The 19,816-nt window shown below is 31.7% G+C and overlaps 3 protein-coding genes across 6 annotated transcripts; 2 read left to right on the top strand and 1 right to left on the bottom strand.

The window, feature by feature from the left end:
- Nucleotides 1-217: 217 nt before the first annotated feature.
- LOC130654475 (putative neutral sphingomyelinase) lies at nucleotides 218-8,531 on the bottom strand. Of its 4 annotated transcripts, none has more exons than XM_057457063.1 (9): nucleotides 4,847-4,890; nucleotides 4,707-4,763; nucleotides 4,088-4,184; nucleotides 3,894-3,970; nucleotides 3,570-3,753; nucleotides 3,050-3,256; nucleotides 2,427-2,622; nucleotides 1,557-1,949; nucleotides 218-1,225 (listed from the first exon to the last, which is right to left on the bottom strand). In XM_057457063.1, the coding sequence occupies exons 1-8, from the start codon at nucleotides 4,873-4,875 to the stop codon at nucleotides 1,579-1,581; spliced, it is 1,218 nt and encodes a 405-aa protein (XP_057313046.1). In that variant the 5' UTR covers nucleotides 4,876-4,890; the 3' UTR covers nucleotides 218-1,225; nucleotides 1,557-1,578. The 4 variants fall into 4 exon arrangements, with proteins under 4 accessions (XP_057313046.1, XP_057313047.1, XP_057313048.1 ...); XM_057457064.1 differs by lacking the exon at nucleotides 218-1,225 and adding an exon at nucleotides 8,310-8,531 and having other exon boundaries at nucleotides 1,284-1,949; nucleotides 4,863-4,905; XM_057457065.1 differs by lacking the exons at nucleotides 218-1,225; nucleotides 4,847-4,890 and adding an exon at nucleotides 8,310-8,531 and having other exon boundaries at nucleotides 1,284-1,949.
- A 177-nt stretch (nucleotides 8,532-8,708) lies between these two features.
- LOC130654479 (dnaJ homolog subfamily C member 8-like) lies at nucleotides 8,709-9,842 on the top strand. Its single transcript, XM_057457070.1, has one exon. The coding sequence runs from the start codon at nucleotides 8,828-8,830 to the stop codon at nucleotides 9,596-9,598; it is 771 nt and encodes a 256-aa protein (XP_057313053.1). The 5' UTR covers nucleotides 8,709-8,827; the 3' UTR covers nucleotides 9,599-9,842.
- A 72-nt stretch (nucleotides 9,843-9,914) lies between these two features.
- LOC130654471 (sec1 family domain-containing protein 2-like) lies at nucleotides 9,915-18,760 on the top strand. Its single transcript, XM_057457059.1, has 16 exons — nucleotides 9,915-10,096; nucleotides 10,173-10,397; nucleotides 12,691-12,831; nucleotides 13,102-13,179; nucleotides 13,255-13,386; nucleotides 13,689-13,861; nucleotides 14,065-14,161; nucleotides 14,260-14,381; nucleotides 15,895-16,012; nucleotides 16,634-16,716; nucleotides 16,825-16,921; nucleotides 17,003-17,063; nucleotides 17,405-17,507; nucleotides 17,594-17,746; nucleotides 17,823-17,952; nucleotides 18,441-18,760. Exons 1-16 carry the CDS (start codon nucleotides 9,932-9,934, stop codon nucleotides 18,531-18,533), a joined length of 1,971 nt encoding a protein of 656 aa, XP_057313042.1. The 5' UTR covers nucleotides 9,915-9,931; the 3' UTR covers nucleotides 18,534-18,760.
- The last annotated feature ends 1,056 nt before the right edge of the window (nucleotides 18,761-19,816 follow it).

Raw genomic sequence — 19,816 nt, 5'->3', positions numbered from 1 at the left:
ATATATCGATCTTCGTCATTGTCCTCAATCGATTTTTTCGGGTTCTCCCATAATATCTAAATGCGCAAATCAATTCGTGCACATCTTACTCTGTCACCATCGCGAAATTATCGAGGTCATTATGCTTAACAAGAAAAACGTACGTTTCTCAAAAGTTTAATATCTTATAAACAAAACTAAACCAAACAGAAACCATTTACAGTCATAATACTTGATAGTCGTTTGAATAAATCTTTTGAATAAATGTAAACAGAAAAAGACATTTCTTCCAATGTCAGTTTTATGAGGTGTATAAGGATCTTTTATAATTCAACCCGAGTTGAATCTTTCTATTTTAATAGTTTGTTAAGTCAAAAAGGCGCTAAAAACAATACATATTCTATGATATACAATAAAAAGAAAGAAATTAAGTAGACATGAATTTAAATAAATTAAACGAAACACTATACCCATTTCTTAATTTTCTCAATTTGTGATTCTGCTGCAAACCTTATCACAATGTTACACACAAGTTTTCATAAACTTCTGACCGTGTAAATCAACGAAGACTCGCTAAAATAAGAAGCACTCGAGCAAACGTTCCTGTGAAACAAATTAGTTTTAAAATCAAAGAAATTACCCACTTCCTTCCATCGTCCCATTGCCGTTAAGCATACAATATTCGTTTTGTGAGTCTAGCGAAGATCGTTTAGATTGCATATCCTCGACTTTATCACAATAAAACAATTATTTTATAAAAGCTGTAGCAATAATATAAAACCCTAAAAAGCGATTATTCACTCCTACATATGACTTTACAATCAAAGAGAAGATCGATTAAAATATTACGTAAACAGAACGTCGGCGATCAATTCGCCATCTTCGACGCCTTTTGTAGAAACAGAGTAGTTCAAAGGAATTCCTGTTCGATTAAAAGACGAGCAGTATATTAATGTTAACTATTTGTGTAATATACACCTGAAAATGTTTTTTTTAAAGGACATGATTTTGTCTAAGACAAAGATTTTACTGTTCGTCTGGTTAATTCTACAACATACGAGATCTAAAAAATACATCTAAATAAATAAATTAAAAATGAAGTCTTCATATAATTGATATTATTTCCGTGGCTTTAAAATTTCAAATTTCGCTAAGAAAGTCCATCGGCAAAGCAGCTTCCCTGCGTTCCAGTCACGACCTTCTTTCGTTGCTTCGTCACCTAGTGCTAGGCTCGAGCGCGTGCGCACTATAAATAACAGACGCACTCATGTGGTTATGAAACAAAGGTGTGGTCAACTACATGTCAGTAGTGAATCATGGCAATAGTAGAGAAATATTTTGAGAGAATAGGTGCCAGTTTTAAAGTATATTTAATCATATATGGCTCAACAAAAGCTCTGTAGTAGTATTTAATCTCGTTTTTTTAGTATATTAACCACTTATCATGTTGCAATCCTCTGTGTTTAAGAAAGCAATTTTTAAAAAAGGTTTGTTGAATCATGTCGGAGCGCGTAGAAGCCGATTTACAGGTAGACTTGAAGAAGTCTAGTTAACGTTGAATAAAGTCTTAAAATTACCTATAGTAAAAGAAGAATTATGTTAATCGAATTTCTTGTTGTCAAATCCGCGAAGTACTTTCAACCTTAGGTCGATCTCTTTAAAAACATTTTTGAAGTCCCTCTCGTGTATTTGGCGAGTGACAACAACAACCATTACGAAATAAACAACGCTAACAACAATAACAAACAACTGGACGATAAACAAACACTTTCCAATCCAACTACCACACGTGGGGAACATTTCGCCAAGTAGTACGGGAATAGCGTTGAAGACGACGAAGAAAAATAACACCATGAAGAAGCGTGACCAGGTTATTCTCTTTGACATTTTCTCCCCTGTTTTTATAACCTGCGAAAGCTTCGATAAAATCTCGCACTGCTCGTCAGTTTTCACGGGAACGTCATCTTTATCTGTTAAATGAACATGCATAGCATTAAAATACACAAAAAAACACGCCATCATTATAAGCCCTAATCTTAAGGTACCCTCTCCTCCACAGGGTTCAAGATACTTTTCCCATTCTCTTTGAAATACCAGTGGTCATGAATAGAATAGGTTGATACACTAGACCACACCAAGAAGATTGCTCGAAAGGCAAAAGTATTCCCCACCAATACCCCGAAGACAAAAATAAACAAACTTTATATACCATGCATATTAGGGTGCCATCACATGGCAGGGTTCCAAACAAAGCACGAAATGATTGTTTTTTATAGAATTTAAAATTCCCTGATGTTAAGAATTCACATTTCAGCTTGACAGAATATTTTTTCAGTTTTCATATTTTGTACCTCGTGTTCACAAAAATACACCGCATAGTGTATTTTCAGACCAGTCTTAGTATGCTTAATTTTCTATATTTATGTTGTATTTATATAAAATTACACCTTGTTTAAATCGAAGTGTAGTTGTGTATCCCTCATGATCGGAATATCTCATATCTGTTCCTGGGATTTCCTGAAAGGTTAAACTACAGCTACTGCAGTCAAAATCGTTGTTCACAAATATGTAGTCGATTCTTGATGGTGTGTCGCTGTGGTCGTTGTATGGATTCAAATTTGACGACGTGATGCACTCATCTGGCTAAAAATAGAAATAGTTGTTTATTTGATGGAATAGTCTAATTTACGTATTTAAACCTTAAAGTAACCCGAAGCGATTTTATCAGTGACATCACGCCAATTTTTTTCCACAACAAAAAAGCAAAGAGGTACATTCTAGACTGAAAGAGGTACATTCTAGACTGATTTCAAATTCTTGCTTACATCACAAGAATTGACTTTCGCCCAAACTTATTGCTGCTCTCTTGCATAATGTTTAGAAGGTTCGAGAAAGCTGTAAAATTATTTAACTTTTATAAGGTACGACTTCGTATAATGTTTTTAACTTATGTTAATCGGTTTACTTCGGGCAGAATTCCCTCTAAAAATTATATCAAGATTTATCTAAGAAGATAACCTAAGATGATTAAGCAAAGTATCTTAGAGAAATTTAACATTAAGAACTGTACCTTTTCCTTGGCAATTGCATAGGTGTCTTTTAAGTCCGTTAGTCCCAGCAATACTTTAATTCCTAACTCGTCTGGTTCGTGATTAAAATCACCACAGATGATGACAGCATCATCTGGACGTGTGGTATGCCGTAATAATTGTGTTATTTGATAAGCCTGCAGTGAACGGCATTCGGTGAAATCAGAAGCACCATATGAAGCGTGAAGCTATGAAAGAAAATTTTGTGAAATAGGGTACCCTTCAGATTCTTCAATTCAGTACGGAAGTGGAATGCATTATGCTATGGAGAATTGCAGCAAAATATTTCGTTATATATAATAATGTAGCACATTAATTTTTGCATTTTAGCACACAAAATGTTTCAAAATATTTTCCCTCTGAACCACATCAGCCCGTCCTCAGAAGACTCTCACAGAAGTTTTCAAGTAGGGCTTAATGGCAAATATTTTTTGAATATCTAGCTGGCATTCTGATGGCATATTTACATTTTAACATGATTAGTAAAAAATTGGCACTTACATGGGTATTTAAACAATAGATCGTTTTTTTCGGATGTTTTATCAATGTACAGCCTATCCCCTTGCCGGCATACCAGTCTCCATGAGTAAAATCCCAAAAATAACCATTGTGTAAATACTTATGAAAGTACGTATCAATAATTGGGTATTTCGAAAATGTTGCACAACCAGAACCTAGGAATCCACTGAGTATAGAAACAAAAAAAATATTTAAATAAACATGCACATTAAGCACTTCAAAATAAAAGATTGCCACTAATATCCCATTATTTGTTTTGTGGAGAAACAAGCCAACAAAGCAAAATAGAAAGAAATTACTGTATACCTGTGAAAGTAATGTGAATATGGAAGAGCATCTTTAACTTGCTCACAAATTCTTTCATATATTCGAATACTAAATACCTAAATGATAACAAAAAAACAGTTTTAGTGCTCAGAAAGAAAAAAAATTATGTTGTTGAAACCATAAATACAAATGCAGTGGAACAAAATACAAGTTACATAAACACATCTACACACCTCCTGCAAGGCAACTATGTCATAGTTACCTTCTGCTAACTTGTTTGCGAGAGCATTCATTCGTTCTTCAATATTTTTAGATATGTAAAGTAAACCCCTGTAAAAAAAAGAATTACTGAAATCAAATCAACTCATTTTTTTATTCTTTTTTAAAGCACACAAAAATACAGAAAATTTTTGTGGAATTTAATGAAAAGGATGCAAACCAATATTTTTTTGAGCAAAATCTTTAAGCACTTTTAAATTTAATTTTAGTGCCAGATTCTTTGCATTTATTTGTGCGTATCAGTTCTTTTGGAATACTTTAGTGTAGACAAGTGCAGCAAAAAATATTTTATTCTTGCTTTCAGGTGTCGAAGTTTTATGTTTTGTATGCTTTTCTTATTTTTATTATATATTATTAATAATATAAATATTTATACAGGATACTCATACTCATAGTTGGAATACTGTTATCAATGTGGGTCTTGTGTTCTTAATGTATACATTAGGTATACACCTGCATTGCCCATCCAATTTCCCTCACATGGTATGGGTTGACCTATAGCAGTGGGGCATTTGCTAAACAAAAGTCTGATTGCAAAATTTCTATTTTTGAAAAAAAACATGGTTTACTTACCATGTGTTTAAAGTTAAAACTTTTAGTTCATCCATTATCTTCAAATTTTCACTATAACTAAATAAATAAGAACATCAGCAACAAAAACAGAAATAAAAAATAAAATTAAAAAATAAAATTAATATATAGGGTAAAGCCACCTAGTGGAAGACCTACTGTAGAGCAACATTTACACAATCCAACTAGTTGAAGTATTAGCCTGGAAACACAAATTTGAAAGCATTTAACATGCTTAATAGAAATCTCTGTTATAGCCCATTTAATGTATTGTTACAAGAACTGTTTTTCAAAACTTTATGGACATAAAAACATGGAGTCAGTTGTACTTGCACTTACTCACAAAAAATTTTAATATGCTGTATTGTAAATTTAATAAAAAATGTTTGAAACATAAGAACAAAATCAGAATATCTCGAGCTGAAGCAAGATTTCTTGTTCTTATAAGTGTATATATGTGTTAAAAATAGCAGCAGTGTTGTTAAGCGAAATGTGAAAAGTAAATAAAAGTTTTGAAAAATTGTTGCTTTTTTAAGAAAACTGTAAAAACATTCCTAGGTCATTCTGTGTTTATTTTCCTTTCATGAATATGAGAAAATCAGCCCATTCTACTACAAAATTAAAAAATATTCAACTAAGCTGCTTTAACTAAGTGAATCAAAAGCTTTCAAAGTGATCTGTATCAAAAAACCTGTATCAAAAAATAAAAATAGCAAATACATTTTCTTGATTTATTTTAAATTCCAGGAAGAGTTTAACTAAGGTGTAAGCCAGTGTTCTCAGAACCCCTTAAATGACTATTTTTAAATTGAAATTTATCCAAAATTTTCCAATTTATTAGAGGAGCAAATTATATTCACTACAAAATAGCCCATTTTATACAAGTTGTGAAGGAATAAGATTTCAATAATACGTAAGACCACTGTGATGAAATTCCCATTTGGGTTTTAGCAGCACTTATTTTACATTTCTAGGTTACACCCTGCTAAAAAGTTACTAGAACTGGAAATAATGGTACTTGATCACTCATTCCTGGCCAAGAAACAGGCTGTCACAAAATAATTGTTTTCGGTTGTAAATAAACAGATGGACTTGCTTTTTATGAGTACTGATGCAGAGTTTGCTTATATTACTTTTGGAAATCAATAAAAATCAGAGGCAAAACAAAACAACAAAAAGAAATCGTAGGTATATCTTTTTGCATTAGGCCACTAATTATGATAATTATTGTTTATAACACGCTCTTCTATTTATTAAAAGGATGGCCAGGTTTATTGCATAATTTTTGCTAATTCTTCAAACAGAGGAGAGTGCCCAAAGTGAGACTTTAAAGATAGTTAAAGGGGAAGTTCGGTCTAAAAAATTATTTTATTTTATAATTCCACGTATTTATACTTATAAAAACAGAAAAACTTTACTTCATTAAACTCCGAGTCTTGGAAATGTCTCTAATGTTGACACAACCTAATTGAAAATGCTCCGTTTTTGAAAAAGCGTGTCAAAAAAGCTGGGTTCTAACTCATGTATGACGTTTCATAGAGTCACAACACAGTCTACACAGTTTGCTAAAAGAATCTACTTTTTTCTAGCTATATTTCTTTTCAAATCTGTAACAAATTACTTCTTTGGAAATACATTGTCAATTTGTAAGCAATGGATCCAATTCAGAGCTATTTAAGGTGTAAGGGAAAAAGTGTGATGTTTTGAAATAGCTTCTATTAAAATTACGTGAAAGTTGTAATATTGTTGTTCAATATTTCAAAAAATGAACATTGCGAAAAAGAGCTTTAAAGATTTTTAAAAATATCATCCCTTTTGTATAGTTAAATGGTCGCTACAGGTGTTTTTAACAAATTCTGTGCAATATTCACAAAAAGAGAGATGGGCAAAGTAAAAATAAACAAAAAGGAAAAGGAAAAAATGTTACAACATCTGATGGAATAGAGATTTAAAAAAATGATATGATAACATAAATGTCTGAGTCGTATTCACTATCGCTGGATAAAACATCCATTATTTTTTTCAACTTATGCTTTTGTTCAATTTGCGAAGTATTATTTATTTTCAATCTTCGCTTGGCTGGAGAGTTAAAATACTTTCTTCTATTTTTTTTTCTCCTTGTTGAAGGAGCAGAAGCTTTATGACGATAAGTAGACATTGATGATGTTAGTGTTGCTCGCTTGTGAAGAAAACTTTTTCCAGAAAAAGCATTAATGAAAGTCAAATTGAAATAAGAGATTTTTAATTGATCGGATAAAAACAATCATAAAAGAAAAGCGATACAAAAAATTCAATGGTATCATTTTTTACAACGTTGGTTATGATTACGTTATTTTTACAAAATATGATCATATCACAGTTTATTTCCAAAGTGAGAAACATAAACATTTACACCTATATTTGATTTTTTTAGCACGTTCAGCTGGAAGACAAATGATGAGGATTGTGTTTTTGGAAAAAAGTCGCATTTCTATCCTATTTTATAAAAATAATTTCACCATTAAAAAGTTCACTTTCTTTTTTTTTATAAAAAAAGTTAAAAAAAATTTGCAAAAAAAACTATTTTTTCCCTCACTCGCGCCTTAAGCTCTAAAATGATGACATATATACCTGATTTATCTACTCTTAGTTCATTAAATTTCAAACCAGAATTTTCTTTGGAAAAATTGAAATTACGAACGTGTAGTTTCGAGAGTGATGAAGAAAAAGAAGAAGTTTCTAGGATCGGCAACAATACCTGCTACTTTGATTTGTGCAGCCGATGGCAGCACAGTTTGGCATATTAAAATAATAAAAATGTATATAGACAAAATACTTCTTCATGTGATTACACCTAATCCCCAACACCGAACTTCCCTTTTTGAACTATAAAACGTCATAATTCAAACTCGACCCAGCCTTCGTAAAAATGTAACAGGGTCAATATACAGAGGTGTTTTTATGCGTGTTTAACACAGATTATTTCAGAAAAAAGAGGGTTTCACTTAAAAAGAATTATGGTATCTTTTTTTTTTCTTTTATGACTATTGATTATTTTACAAAACTTCCCCTTTAAAGAACTATGAAAATAAATAATTTTAAAGCGGAAAAGAAATTCCGAAAACAACATTTTCTTAAGCATATACATTACATACATTACATTTGAATGGATAATCAAAGCTGAGGCAGGCGTCACAAATGCGTAGTGTTATAGCCATCTGTCCTAAATTCTTAAAAATTGGGTTAGTCAGTGAATAAAAACTAAAATATATAAGGAAAAAATCGTTGAATTACCCAGCCATAAATGTGCGCAAATACACCGATATTTAATGATTTCTTGTGCACTTCATTAATTGGAAAATTACTTCCAGAGACCCTTGACAGTCAAGACCAAAATTGTAATGTAAAGTATGATAATAATAGTAGGTACGGGGAAACAAGAAGCATATAATATATTTTGTCGCTCCACTTTTAGAATTTAAAAAATAGGGACGGTCAAGTTGCTCTAAACCCGAATATTTGTTAAGTTCGCCTTTTTTTTAGAAAAATCATCTTTTTGACAGACCCACTAAACCTCTATTGGACCCTCAAAATAACACTCTAAAACAACATTTTCTTGTGTCACACCTTTTCTTGGCCAGAACATCTTTATTTAGCTAAAGTTCTAATAAATAATATATTCGCATTTTTTGTTGTGCAAAAGTCCTTTCCTCACTTAGCCGAGCATCTGCATCTTTTTTACTGCCATGCAGATGTTGAAAATGTAAACAAAATAATTGTCAAGTAAACGCCTGCTTTGTTTGGCAAAAAGTTTGAGCATCTTTTTCTTGACTGGAAACTTAGAGTCCTCGACCCTCCGCCGTCGACCCTCGACCCTCCGCCGCCGTCTGTGTTACACGATTAGAAAAATAAAGTTACTCGCTGGAAAAAACGGGAAAATCGGAAGTGAGGATCTTCTTTATTTCTTTATTTAGGCGAAAACATAAAGTAAAAGATTATTTACCATGTTTTTCTTTAGAACATGTTCAGGTACCTAAGAAAAAATATCTATTATATCTTCAATAAGAAGGATAAGCAAATTATCCACATATTGATTACAAAATGATGCTTGCATATCCGATTTTTGTGCGTGTTCCAAATATACCATGTGCAAGGAAAAACGGATAAATGTAAACAAAATGGCTGACCAGGTGGATGACAAACTTGAAAAACTGAAAAGTTTTATGAAGGATGTGAAAGATATCGAAAAGAGAGACGAAGTTTTAACTAGTGATAAGCAAATAGAAAGGCTAACAAAGCCAGGCTCTAAATATCTTAATTTAAATCCATATGAAGTATTACAAGTACGACCTGATTCTTCTGAAGAAGAAATCAGAAAAAGTTACAAAAAAATGTCTATATTAGTCCATCCTGATAAAAATCCAAATGATAAAGAAAGAGCAGAAAAGGCATTTGAAGCAATAAGGAATGCTAACAAGCTTCTTCAAGATGAGGATCAAGTAAAAAAAATTAAACGTTTGCTGGAGGAAGCAGATGCAATGGTTCAAATAAATTTAAGAGATAAAAGGAAAGAGGTTAAAAAGATATCACCATTAGCAACAATACCAGAAGATGAAAGTCCTGAAGCATATGCTAGATTAAAGAGAGCAATAACAGCAAAACTATTTGCCGACAACGAAATAAAAAAACAGGAAGTGGTAGAAAGGCAACAACAAGAAAAAAAGCGTGAACGGGAACATGAAATAGATGAAGAAGACAAAGCAAAAAAACAGAAAGAATTTGAGAAAAAGTGGGATGAAAGTCGAACAGGACGTGTTAATGATTGGCGAAACTTTCAAAAAAATGCTAAAAAGAAAGAGAAAAAGCATAAAACAAAGGCTTTTAAGCCTCCCTCTATGAAACCAGAAAAAAGATAACTCTAAATGCATATTATGCTTATGTCAAATGTTGTATCATTTCTCAACAATCAAGTGGTGTTTGCAAGATATCTATTTTTGAACATCTATTCCTATAAAACTGGACTTCTAATTCTGTTAATCAATTTTATAATGTTGAATTCTCAGAATGTTTTTATTACAAAATGTGGTCATTAAACCTCCTTACTAGCCTATGTATATATATTGAACACTAAAATAAACAATGAATGTTATTTCTCCCCTAGACAGTTTCTTTCTTAAACAAATCTTGACAGTAGGCCAATTTTCTGAAAATTTGATTTTTTTTAAAATGTTTATATTGCTCTTATAGTTATGTATCAATTTATTAACTCAACCATAAACTCAGTTTTAACCCTTGTAAACAACGCTGTTGTGTTTGTGGATGATGCAACTGCTGAAGTTCTACATTGGTGCAATGGGCTTTCAAAATTACTAGATGCTGGTGCTTTGGCTATAAGAGACATAAAACATGCTAAGGTATAATTTTCTTTGGTAGATGAAATCAGCAGTCTCCATCATAAATCTCTTAAACTTCTGTGTATCTTTGCTGTAGGAGTGTCTGGAATCAGAGAATAAATGCGTCTTCCTTATATCAACACCTCTGAATGGCCAAGTATCAAAATATATTCAGCGTATAGTAAAAAATAGTGACTTTAATCACTGTATAATTTCGTCATCATTATCCAGTGAAATGAATGAGTTTATTTCCAATTCTACAAATCAGCTCACAGCATTTGATAACTTCTGTCATCAGCTGAGGTTATGGATGCAGAATGAGGTATATTACTAACATTCCAATTAAATATGCTCTTAAATATCAGATTCCTTGTGACTACAAGGAATCTGATATTTAAAAATGCATTAAGCTTGTTGTTTTGATCTTTTTCTAATTCAATTTCTTTCACTTCACAAATTTTGTTTGTTAAAATTATCTTACAATTTTATTAAAGCTTACCTCCCGAGAAAAATTAAGTTAACCTAAATTGGCTCATATTCATGATTTAAGAATATAAAGTTTATTTTCCTTAATTCACACTTATAAGTTAATAATGCCTATTCAAAGATTCAAAAATCATCATCCGCAATGTTGTTTTATAAATTTCTTCACCTTGAGTGCTCCGACGTCACCTGTTAGAAGATCGTAAATCATCTTCCGCATTGAAATTTTTTTACTCAAACTTTAATAGTGAAATTCATTGGTAATGAGTATGTTTACCCCGTGAAAATATCAGGAAACTTTGAAAATGAATACTAACTTCGGTTGAGAAATCATCATTCAATTGCAATACCGAGAAGCTGTGACCCAAAAAAGAAAAAAAGAGCGACAGGGAAAATGTTGTAGAATTTCAATTTGAGCAGGCGAAATACTAGACCAAGCACTGACTCGGATTTCAGTTGGGAGAGCTGTGATGAGGATACTATTCAAGAAGAAGTCGCTTCACGTGTTGCTGTTGATGTTGTTGTAAGGATGTGGTGCAAGTGTGGAAAGTGTAAGAAAATGACGAGCGAAGCGGAGTGTCGTTGCTATTGCGGGTTAGAATCCGCAAATATTTTTAATTTGATCAGTAAGTTTTGATATGTAAACGTATTCGAATTAGATAATAGCGCATGAGTTCGATTAATAACGATAAAAATGAAAAAATCTTCTAACCTTCTTCTTTTTGTTTTTTTCTTTCAAACTCACTTCTAAAGTCAAAGAACTCGGAAGTAAAATGAGCTTCGCAGATCTTAAAATTATTTGGAAGCGTATCCTCTCTCTTGATCAGTTTGATCCATATAGTTCGTTGTTTTGGATCTATGGGAAAGTTGAAAAAAATTACACCTTGTTTCTTTTGGTGGTTAAGACAACTAGGTAAGTGGGCAAGAAGCCATATTACTATTTAAATAAAGGATTCGTCCTTATTCATCAACGTGTGGAACTTTTTTTGACAAAACACATCATATCACATCCGCAAAGTTTCGCCTCTCATCCCGGGGGCCCGAATGTGAGCTTCTAACTAGTGACGTCAGGCGCATAATTATACTCTTAAATGCTCACTTGCAAAATGGCGAACAAGTGAGGTGAAGGCTTAAAAACATGAGGTAAACATTGTCTGGTTTCTTGAGTACTGTAGTGATTTTAATAAAATAAACGTTAAATTGTTTTTTCTGAAGATGTTATGAATCGATTTAGGTCAACTTGATTTTTCTCGGGAGGTAAGTTTTAAGGTATACATATTTTATATACAATTTTGAAAATAAAAAATATCTGGTCTTGTTGTAAATGATTTTTTCAGTGACTACCATGTTCATAGCATACATGCTTTGATTCTAACAGTCTGATTTTAAAGAAAACTCAATTCAGAAAAAAAATTCAACCCAAAACTGAGCTAAATGACTACTGTTTTGCTAAACTAGTTGGGAATGAGTACTAAGGGCATGTCTACATGCATTTTTTATGCTAATATGAAACTTGTGTTGGCATGAGTTGATATCTGTGTCTTCAGAAAAACCTACAACTGTTTACACATCACAGCCGAAATGAAATTTCATGTCAAGTCTTAATTCAAGCCTGTCCTTAAGACCAAAATAAAATTTCATTTCGGGTTTATTTGAGCATGATTGTATCGTGTGAACATAAAATGTGTTTCACACCGGTGTGAAATCAACTTATAATATGCACAAGTACTGCATAAAGAAGCTGAATGATGCTGTGATTAAAGGTTATGTTTGTTAATTGAAGAAAAAGTTCTTTTGCCAATGCAATGGGCAGTGTGTATTTGAAAATAATTTTTTTTTTACACCAGAATGAACATTCATGTAAAAACCAAAAATTCATGCCAGCATAAGATTACACGCTGGCATGAGTTTGATATCGGGTACGTGTAAATGTCGTCTAATAAGAGAAAGATTCCATCGAATTGAGTAAAGTTATATCAATTATGAAGAACCAAGAATCACTACGAAAGAGCTCATTTAGATCAAATTCTTTGTTTATTTACTGTAACATTGTAACTGTAACATAACATTTAATAATGCAGAATTGATATTATTTATCCTCTTTCAAACATGCATTTTCAATTTTTTTTTAGTTTGCTACGACAACCCTTCATCATATACCATTTTCATGTATTGAGATTGTACCTGATTTTTTTATTACTCCAATACACAATAGTTTATTTCCAGTCCTGCCATCAGATGTAGCAAGGCTGCAAGCATTTCTTTACAGTAGGGTAAATACAGTAATTAACTATTTACGAATATGTTTGTAAAGTTTTATTTGAGAAAGGTTAATTAAATTGTTCTATATCTTTCTGCTTCAATACTTTTTGAATAAATTTTATAATCCTTTGAAAAAATTAAAATTGTAAATATCTGCAATTGATCTTTAAAAATAGTTTGCCTATGGGTCTAAAACCATTCAATTGTCTGAAATTATTTGAGAAAACTTATATAAAATTTTGTAACGGATTATAGTATTTTAAATTTTAAATTTTAATTAGGGGGATAAGAGAATATTTAACAATTTGGGAGATGTAGATGTTGGTTTTCTTCCACACAATATGCGGTGTCAAATAAAGGTAATATCTTTTTTATTTTGGTAAGGTAATTATCAGGTAGTTGTCACAATTTCAATTATCATGTTTATGTTTTAGATGCTTGCCTCTACACTAAACAGTATGTTTGAATCAATGAGTATTCATGAGGATTGCTATGCTGTGGGACATTTCAGTAGACTTGTAGCCACAGAACTTGCAAACATGCCAGATGCTAGGGGAAGAAGAAAGGTAATTTTTAAAGCTTTTATGTTAAGCTGAGCAGAATAATTATAAAAAAACCTTTTGTGGCAAATAAAATAGCAGAAAACTTAAATTATCAAAAAACCTCAAAATAATATGTTTAATTGTCTAAAATGCTTTGTCATGTGCTTTTTTATATACATGTGGCAAACGTTTATTTCAAGAAACTTAAACTATTTTTTTGTTTTGAAAGTGCTATTTTTCAAGTTTCCTCAAAAAATTATTTTTTATTCAAGAGCACAGCATTAATTAACTTCCATTTGTGGTTATTTGTCTAATGATTTTTACAGTTGGCATCATCCAGAGCATCAATCGTTTTTGTGGACAGAACATTGGATTTAGTTGCTCCTATCAGTCACACATCAGATTGTGTCCTGGGAAGCATATATGAAATTCTTCCACTTCTGCGAAATCAGAATAATGATGTTGCCATTGACATGAAAATGCTATTCGCAGATGGAAAGTATGTATCTAGGCGTCGATATTTTTAAACAAAAAAATTTTTGCAAAAGAAGCAAATATGTTTTAAGTTTCTAATTTTTATTTTTCATTGCAGGGCGTATCCCTAAGACTGGGATATTGTCATTAAAAATGATGCCAATATATTAAAAATATTTAGCTTTATAAGTCACTATAAGCACTACATAATTTTCTTTTTTTCTTCAGCTCTACACCGAGTACATTATTTCCTGGATGTTTTGCCTATAATGAAGATGAAGAAGCAGAAAACGCACTGCAAATGTTCATCAAGAAATCCAAAAAGGTTAGCTTGACTTTTTTAAGTTTTGAATGTTCTTATTTTTTGCTACATTGTTAGACTTGTTTATGTTTTATAAATCACATAGATAATTTTCATTTCAGGAATGTCTCAAATATGTATGTGAAAAGCTTAAAATCTTTTTGCATTTTGAGAATATTGTTGTAAAAAACATCGACGAGGGTTCTACATTATCCAGTTTAAAAGCACTTTTGAAATATTTCAAGTAAGTGAGTGTTCAATGTTTTTTTAAGAACATTCTACGCATATAAAAATAAATGCTAGTGAAAGCTAGGATATTCAAAATTGTCAAGGAAGTGCATTAATGTGCATTATATTTCAAAATATGATATAAAAATATAATGCCATAGATTTTGATGATGTATGCTCTCTGTTTTTTAGGCTAAATGCAACTATTCAAATACAAATTAGGTCTAACATGTGTCGTATTTTTTACATGATTCCTCAAATAATTATTTTGTTTCTTTACACGTTTAGAATACAGTAACCCCCTGAGACACATACTCAGTATATTTAAAATATTCCCTCTGCTCGCTATATTAACCCTAGCAAATATATATATTCCGAAAGCCGAATAAATTATGTCTAGAATGATGATAAAATATTTTCATAAAAAAATCCAAAAATTAGAAAAAAATTATATGCAAAAATTCACCCTTCCAGTTCGTTTTGTCGAACACTCCTCTCACTAAAGTTTTTGTTCGTTGAAAAAAATATCATTGCAAAGCTCTTATTCAGCTCTAAAAAACTTTGCTTTTTTACTCAAAACAACACGTGGTTCCAAAATTATAGCATATTTTGTGCCACAATAGCTGTTTTATGACAGATTTATTCATTTTTAAGCATGATAGATCAATAACTCATATTTCCTCAATTTCTGCGTTAAAAAAAGCGAATTTTTGTAGCCAAAGATATAATTGTTGCAACAAACTTTTCGTACAATTTCGATAAGATGGAGGGGAGTGTTCGACAAAAAATATATACTGTTACGACTGAAAATTTTATTTTGAGAAAAAGAAAATCAAAGACCTTTGCTTTTACCTGCAAGAATCATGGTTACACCCACTTAAACGTTATGAATAATTAATAATTCATGAATATTTTATTTAAAATTAAAGGTAAAGTATTTTCGCAGAACTTCGGGTCTAGTTATTGTTAAACAGACAACAGGAAAACATAAATAATTATGTATATAGGATAAAAACGAAAAAAATTAAGAAATAAATTAAAAAGGTATAGATGATAAATAATAATAATATATTTTTATAGATTATTATAGTGTAAATGTTTCCTATATTATATGTAGGGATGCAATTTTTTATTAGTTCTGCCTAACTCTCTTTAATTATTATACAGATTAAGTATATTTAAGGAATTTTAAACTTTGAGCACACTATTGAAAACACTAAAAGGTAAAGAAGATTTTTCTTCATTTTATCACTCTTAACAATAAATATTTTTATTCTTTTTGAAAAAATATCAGGAAATTATGCCAAGGAATCAAAATTAAAAAAAATATTTTTTTTTAAAAAAAATGACCCTGAAGGGGGTTACCTTAACTCATCATGTATTATGTGACTCCATCATGTGTTATATCATCATGCATTCCAGTAAACCTTATGAGCTCCCAGTCTTTAGCCTTTGGATGAAAACCTCTGATAAAGAGGTTGCCTGAACAAAACTCTGAATAAATCACTGATTTTTTTTACCTAATTTAGAAACAATATTCAGTTATTAAAAAAGTACAGTGGTGTGCTCCAATGTGCTGTAGCACTGGTAAATGCATTAACTGATACAGAAAATGAGCATTTGGATGAGCTGTTAAGTGCAGAAAAAGTAAGATATGGATATCTCCGAAAAAATAATCTTTTGCAAGAAAGGAATGTTGTGAAATTGTACCTTATTCACAAAATTAAGTCCTATGAAAATTTTACTATTAGGTAAACAAATCGCAAAAATAAGTTCCCCAAAAGACAGGATCCATATTAAACTTGAAGAAGCAATTACGTTATCTCTTCAAAGTCAGCATTCTTTATAACAAAATTCTTACATAAACAACGATATGTGACATACAGTGATTTCGCTGTGTAAATGCTCTTTATATTTAAACCCTCAGACAAGCATCATAAATCATCAAATACATTTTGACATAACTGATTGTTTTCAAGCCAATAATAAAAAGAAATTTTGTACGATTCTTTTCGCCTAACATTCAAGAATTTCTGCCTCAAGTTTAACCGACATTGCATTATTACTTGCTTATCAGCAGTGGTTTTCAATTGTATGGCAAGCAAGACCTAACGAGTTCAGGTCCCACTCTGTTATCTTTGAACTTCAATTGAACAGTGTGCATGATAAATACTCAGATTAATCATAATCAAGTCATTGGCGCTAACTTGTCTTTGATGACATTGAATCATTACAACTTTCAACAAAATATTTTTTTTTCGTTGTTAGGTTATTCTGTTGGATGTTGCATCAGGGGAAAGTGATCCATTTTCACAGATACTTAGGTTATTGTCCAAGAAAGATAGCAAGAGGTACGAGAATGTAAAATATACATAAAAGCAAAGAATCATTTAAGTTACAGCTTGATAATCTAAGCTATCACCTAAATCATCTAATAAAGCTACTGATTGTTGTTTTAGATTCAGCGTTGTTGACGCCCTTATGTTTTGTCTATTTATATACTCTGCTGGTGATGACGTCAGCAATACGTCTGCAGCTTATGAAGCAAAGTTAAAAGTAAGTACTTTAATGTGTTTGAGTTGAAATGACCCCCCCCCCTTCATTTTTTTGAACACGAGATTAATTCTTAATTTTTAGGAAGCGTTGATAAACATACTGATGGATGGTAACCATAAGGAAGATATTTTATTTCTTATTGGTAACAATAATTATTTGTTTGTTTTACCATAATCTTAATTTTCCTTTGCAATAATTCTGTTTTAACTTTATGAAGAAATCAGAAAATTGTGACAAGATTTTCCTGCATTACTTTTGTTAAGTGTAAGTATATTTCATCAACACCATAAGGTATATACCACTAATAGATTTTCCAAACCACATTTTTCTAAAAATGGCGATGATGTGGTTGGACAATCTATTTAAAAATTATTTCATATTATTAATTTTGTTTCTATGGTTGTTTTTATAGTATTTTTGCATCTTCCTTCATTCTTTTGTTGGTTGCCGTACCGAAATTCTTTTTTTTTGTTTTTGTTTCAGGTGACCTTGATGCCAGCGAACGTCAAGTTAGAACACGTATGGCTGATATATTCGAACGACTTCGAGGTATTGGAGAAGCGCGGAAAGAAATGCAACAATTAAGGTGTGTGTGGTCATTGTGCAGGAATACAAATCACGTGGAAGGCTGTGCGGGCCTGTAATCTTTCCAGTATATCTTTTATTTTGCAGATCAGTGTTCAATAAAGACGACAATGGTGTTATGAAGTACAAACCGATAGTTGCTCAGATTCTTGAACTGATATTTGATCCTAGGAAACCAGAACTGCAGGACATTGAATTTCGTTCTCACGGTTTTAAAGATTTCCTGAAAACTGGATTTGGGTAGTTAAACTTAACAACAGGTGTTAAATGAAATTTTTGATTTACTTATTTTATTCTCTGATATTTACTGTTATAGATTTTTCATGAATGTGAGCAAACCACGGCCAGAAGATCATCCCGTATTATTATTTGTTATTGGTGGCATCACGTGGAACGAAGTTAAGTGTGTGAAGGAAACCTTAGCGAAACTGAAACCAAATCAAAAGGTGTGTCGCAGCGTCTCCAATACATCTGAAATTTCTTATCTTCTTGTAACTGTTGTAAAATGCTTATAGTTGTTAAACGAAGAAAGTCGCATTTATACCGTACTATATTCAACAGCCTTCGTGGGACCTTTTTTGTCCTTATTTAAACGACTGGTTACCTATAAGGTGTGTGATAAGTCTATGCGAAAACGTTTGGAATAAGCATAGCTATTACCTTAATAATAATTTTCACGGGTATTTATATTTTTTCTTATTTTTTGCGGTTTCTGGCAAAATTCGCGAAATTATGTACTCACGAAATATTATTCAAAATGTCATTCGCAAAAATTAATACCCACGAAATATAATTTTTTGGCCTGCGAAAATTAGTACCATCATTGTAGAGTTTCCGGTAAGTTTTTCCATCCCCTTTGAAAATTGAATGATATTACTTGAAGTCAATTTCGTGTGTCGGCGTGCATTATGACTAAATTTAATTTTTATTTCAGGTGACAATCGCGAGCACAAGATTACTGACGCCGTCTGTCACGCTCGAGCAAGTCTTGTGTTTAGACAACCTTTACGTAGACGTAGAGACATGACAAAATTTAGCGGAAGGAGATTGGAGATCTAGTTTGGTACATTCGGGTGTGTTTACGTACCAACACTCGGAAACACAGAAACTCATGTGTCTGCTGAAAAAGAAGATTCGTCCTTCAAGGACGATGTGATTTATACTTTTAAAAAGCTTAGATTTTGTACATACCCATTTTGGTGCAGATTAATCAAATATATTTATGACAGCAAATAAAAGTAAAAATAGCTATTATTCGTTGTTTTGCTTTCTGCGAATTTGTATTCCTGGTCTAAAACGCATTTTATTTCTGCAGGTCTAGATTTTCTGTTTCAGCGCGTTCAGTTACACATCATCCAGATTTCTTTTGATCTCTGTCAGCCTAAAAAAATAAAAATTTCATTCCGGTCTGCAGTCTAGTCTATGCATGGTTTTGGACGAAAAATAAAACTGAATTTATAAAATTTACGCTTTCAAAATGTGATGGAAATTCTTGATAACTTAACTGCATGGTGGTGAAGGATAACACCAAATTTCGGGAAATGCTATCACCCATTACAATTAATAACCAATAGTAAAAAAAAAAAAAATTGATAAATCCCACCCCCACCGTAGGAAGAATTTTCCCTAGAAAATATAATAAGTCAAGGTGTTTGTGTTCAAAGAAGATCCGATAAATTTTTTTACCTCTTCCGGCTGCCACGCTCTTTACGGTACCTCGCTAGCTAGTTAAAAAGCATTGTAAATATTTTAGAACGACTTTGAAAAGTTTAAAGATTCGTACCTAATTAAATTTGAGGAGGGACAAACAGCCGCGTATTGAAAATGCATGATGCCAAAATTAATTTCCCAGACCTAGATACGCTGAGTTGAAAAATGTCCCGTAAAGTCTACTTTTTATAGTTCAAACGGGTAGTTGTTTTCAGAAACAATGGAATATTTTTCTTTTTTTGTAATGCCCGGCGTAAGTTAAGCTTACAAAAACACAAATTGGTTTTATGCGAAAAGTTCAATATAAACCAGTGAATTCGGAACAATGGTCGAACTTATAACTCGAGTTACGTGTTATAATTTGAGTAAACGTTTTGTAAACAAAAACGAACCTGCCATATTGCACGTTCGATTTGTTGTTGAAACTTTTCGGGCTGTGAATTTATATAATCTCATCAAAGCTTTATTGTTCGAAGATGTAAGCATATTGTGAAAGAGCAAAAAATGTCATTATTAACTGTAAAGGATCCTTAGAAAGCTCCAAGAAGAGTTACAAAATAAACATTTGTAATTATCTTGAGCTAAAGATCTTTTTTTTTA

This window comes from Hydractinia symbiolongicarpus, chromosome 8, assembly GCF_029227915.1.
Source record: "Hydractinia symbiolongicarpus strain clone_291-10 chromosome 8, HSymV2.1, whole genome shotgun sequence".
In the NCBI taxonomy this organism is placed as follows: Eukaryota; Metazoa; Cnidaria; class Hydrozoa; order Anthoathecata; family Hydractiniidae; genus Hydractinia; species Hydractinia symbiolongicarpus.
Note: the sequence above shows the minus strand (reverse complement) of the source record. Positions and strands in the feature narration are given on the sequence as shown.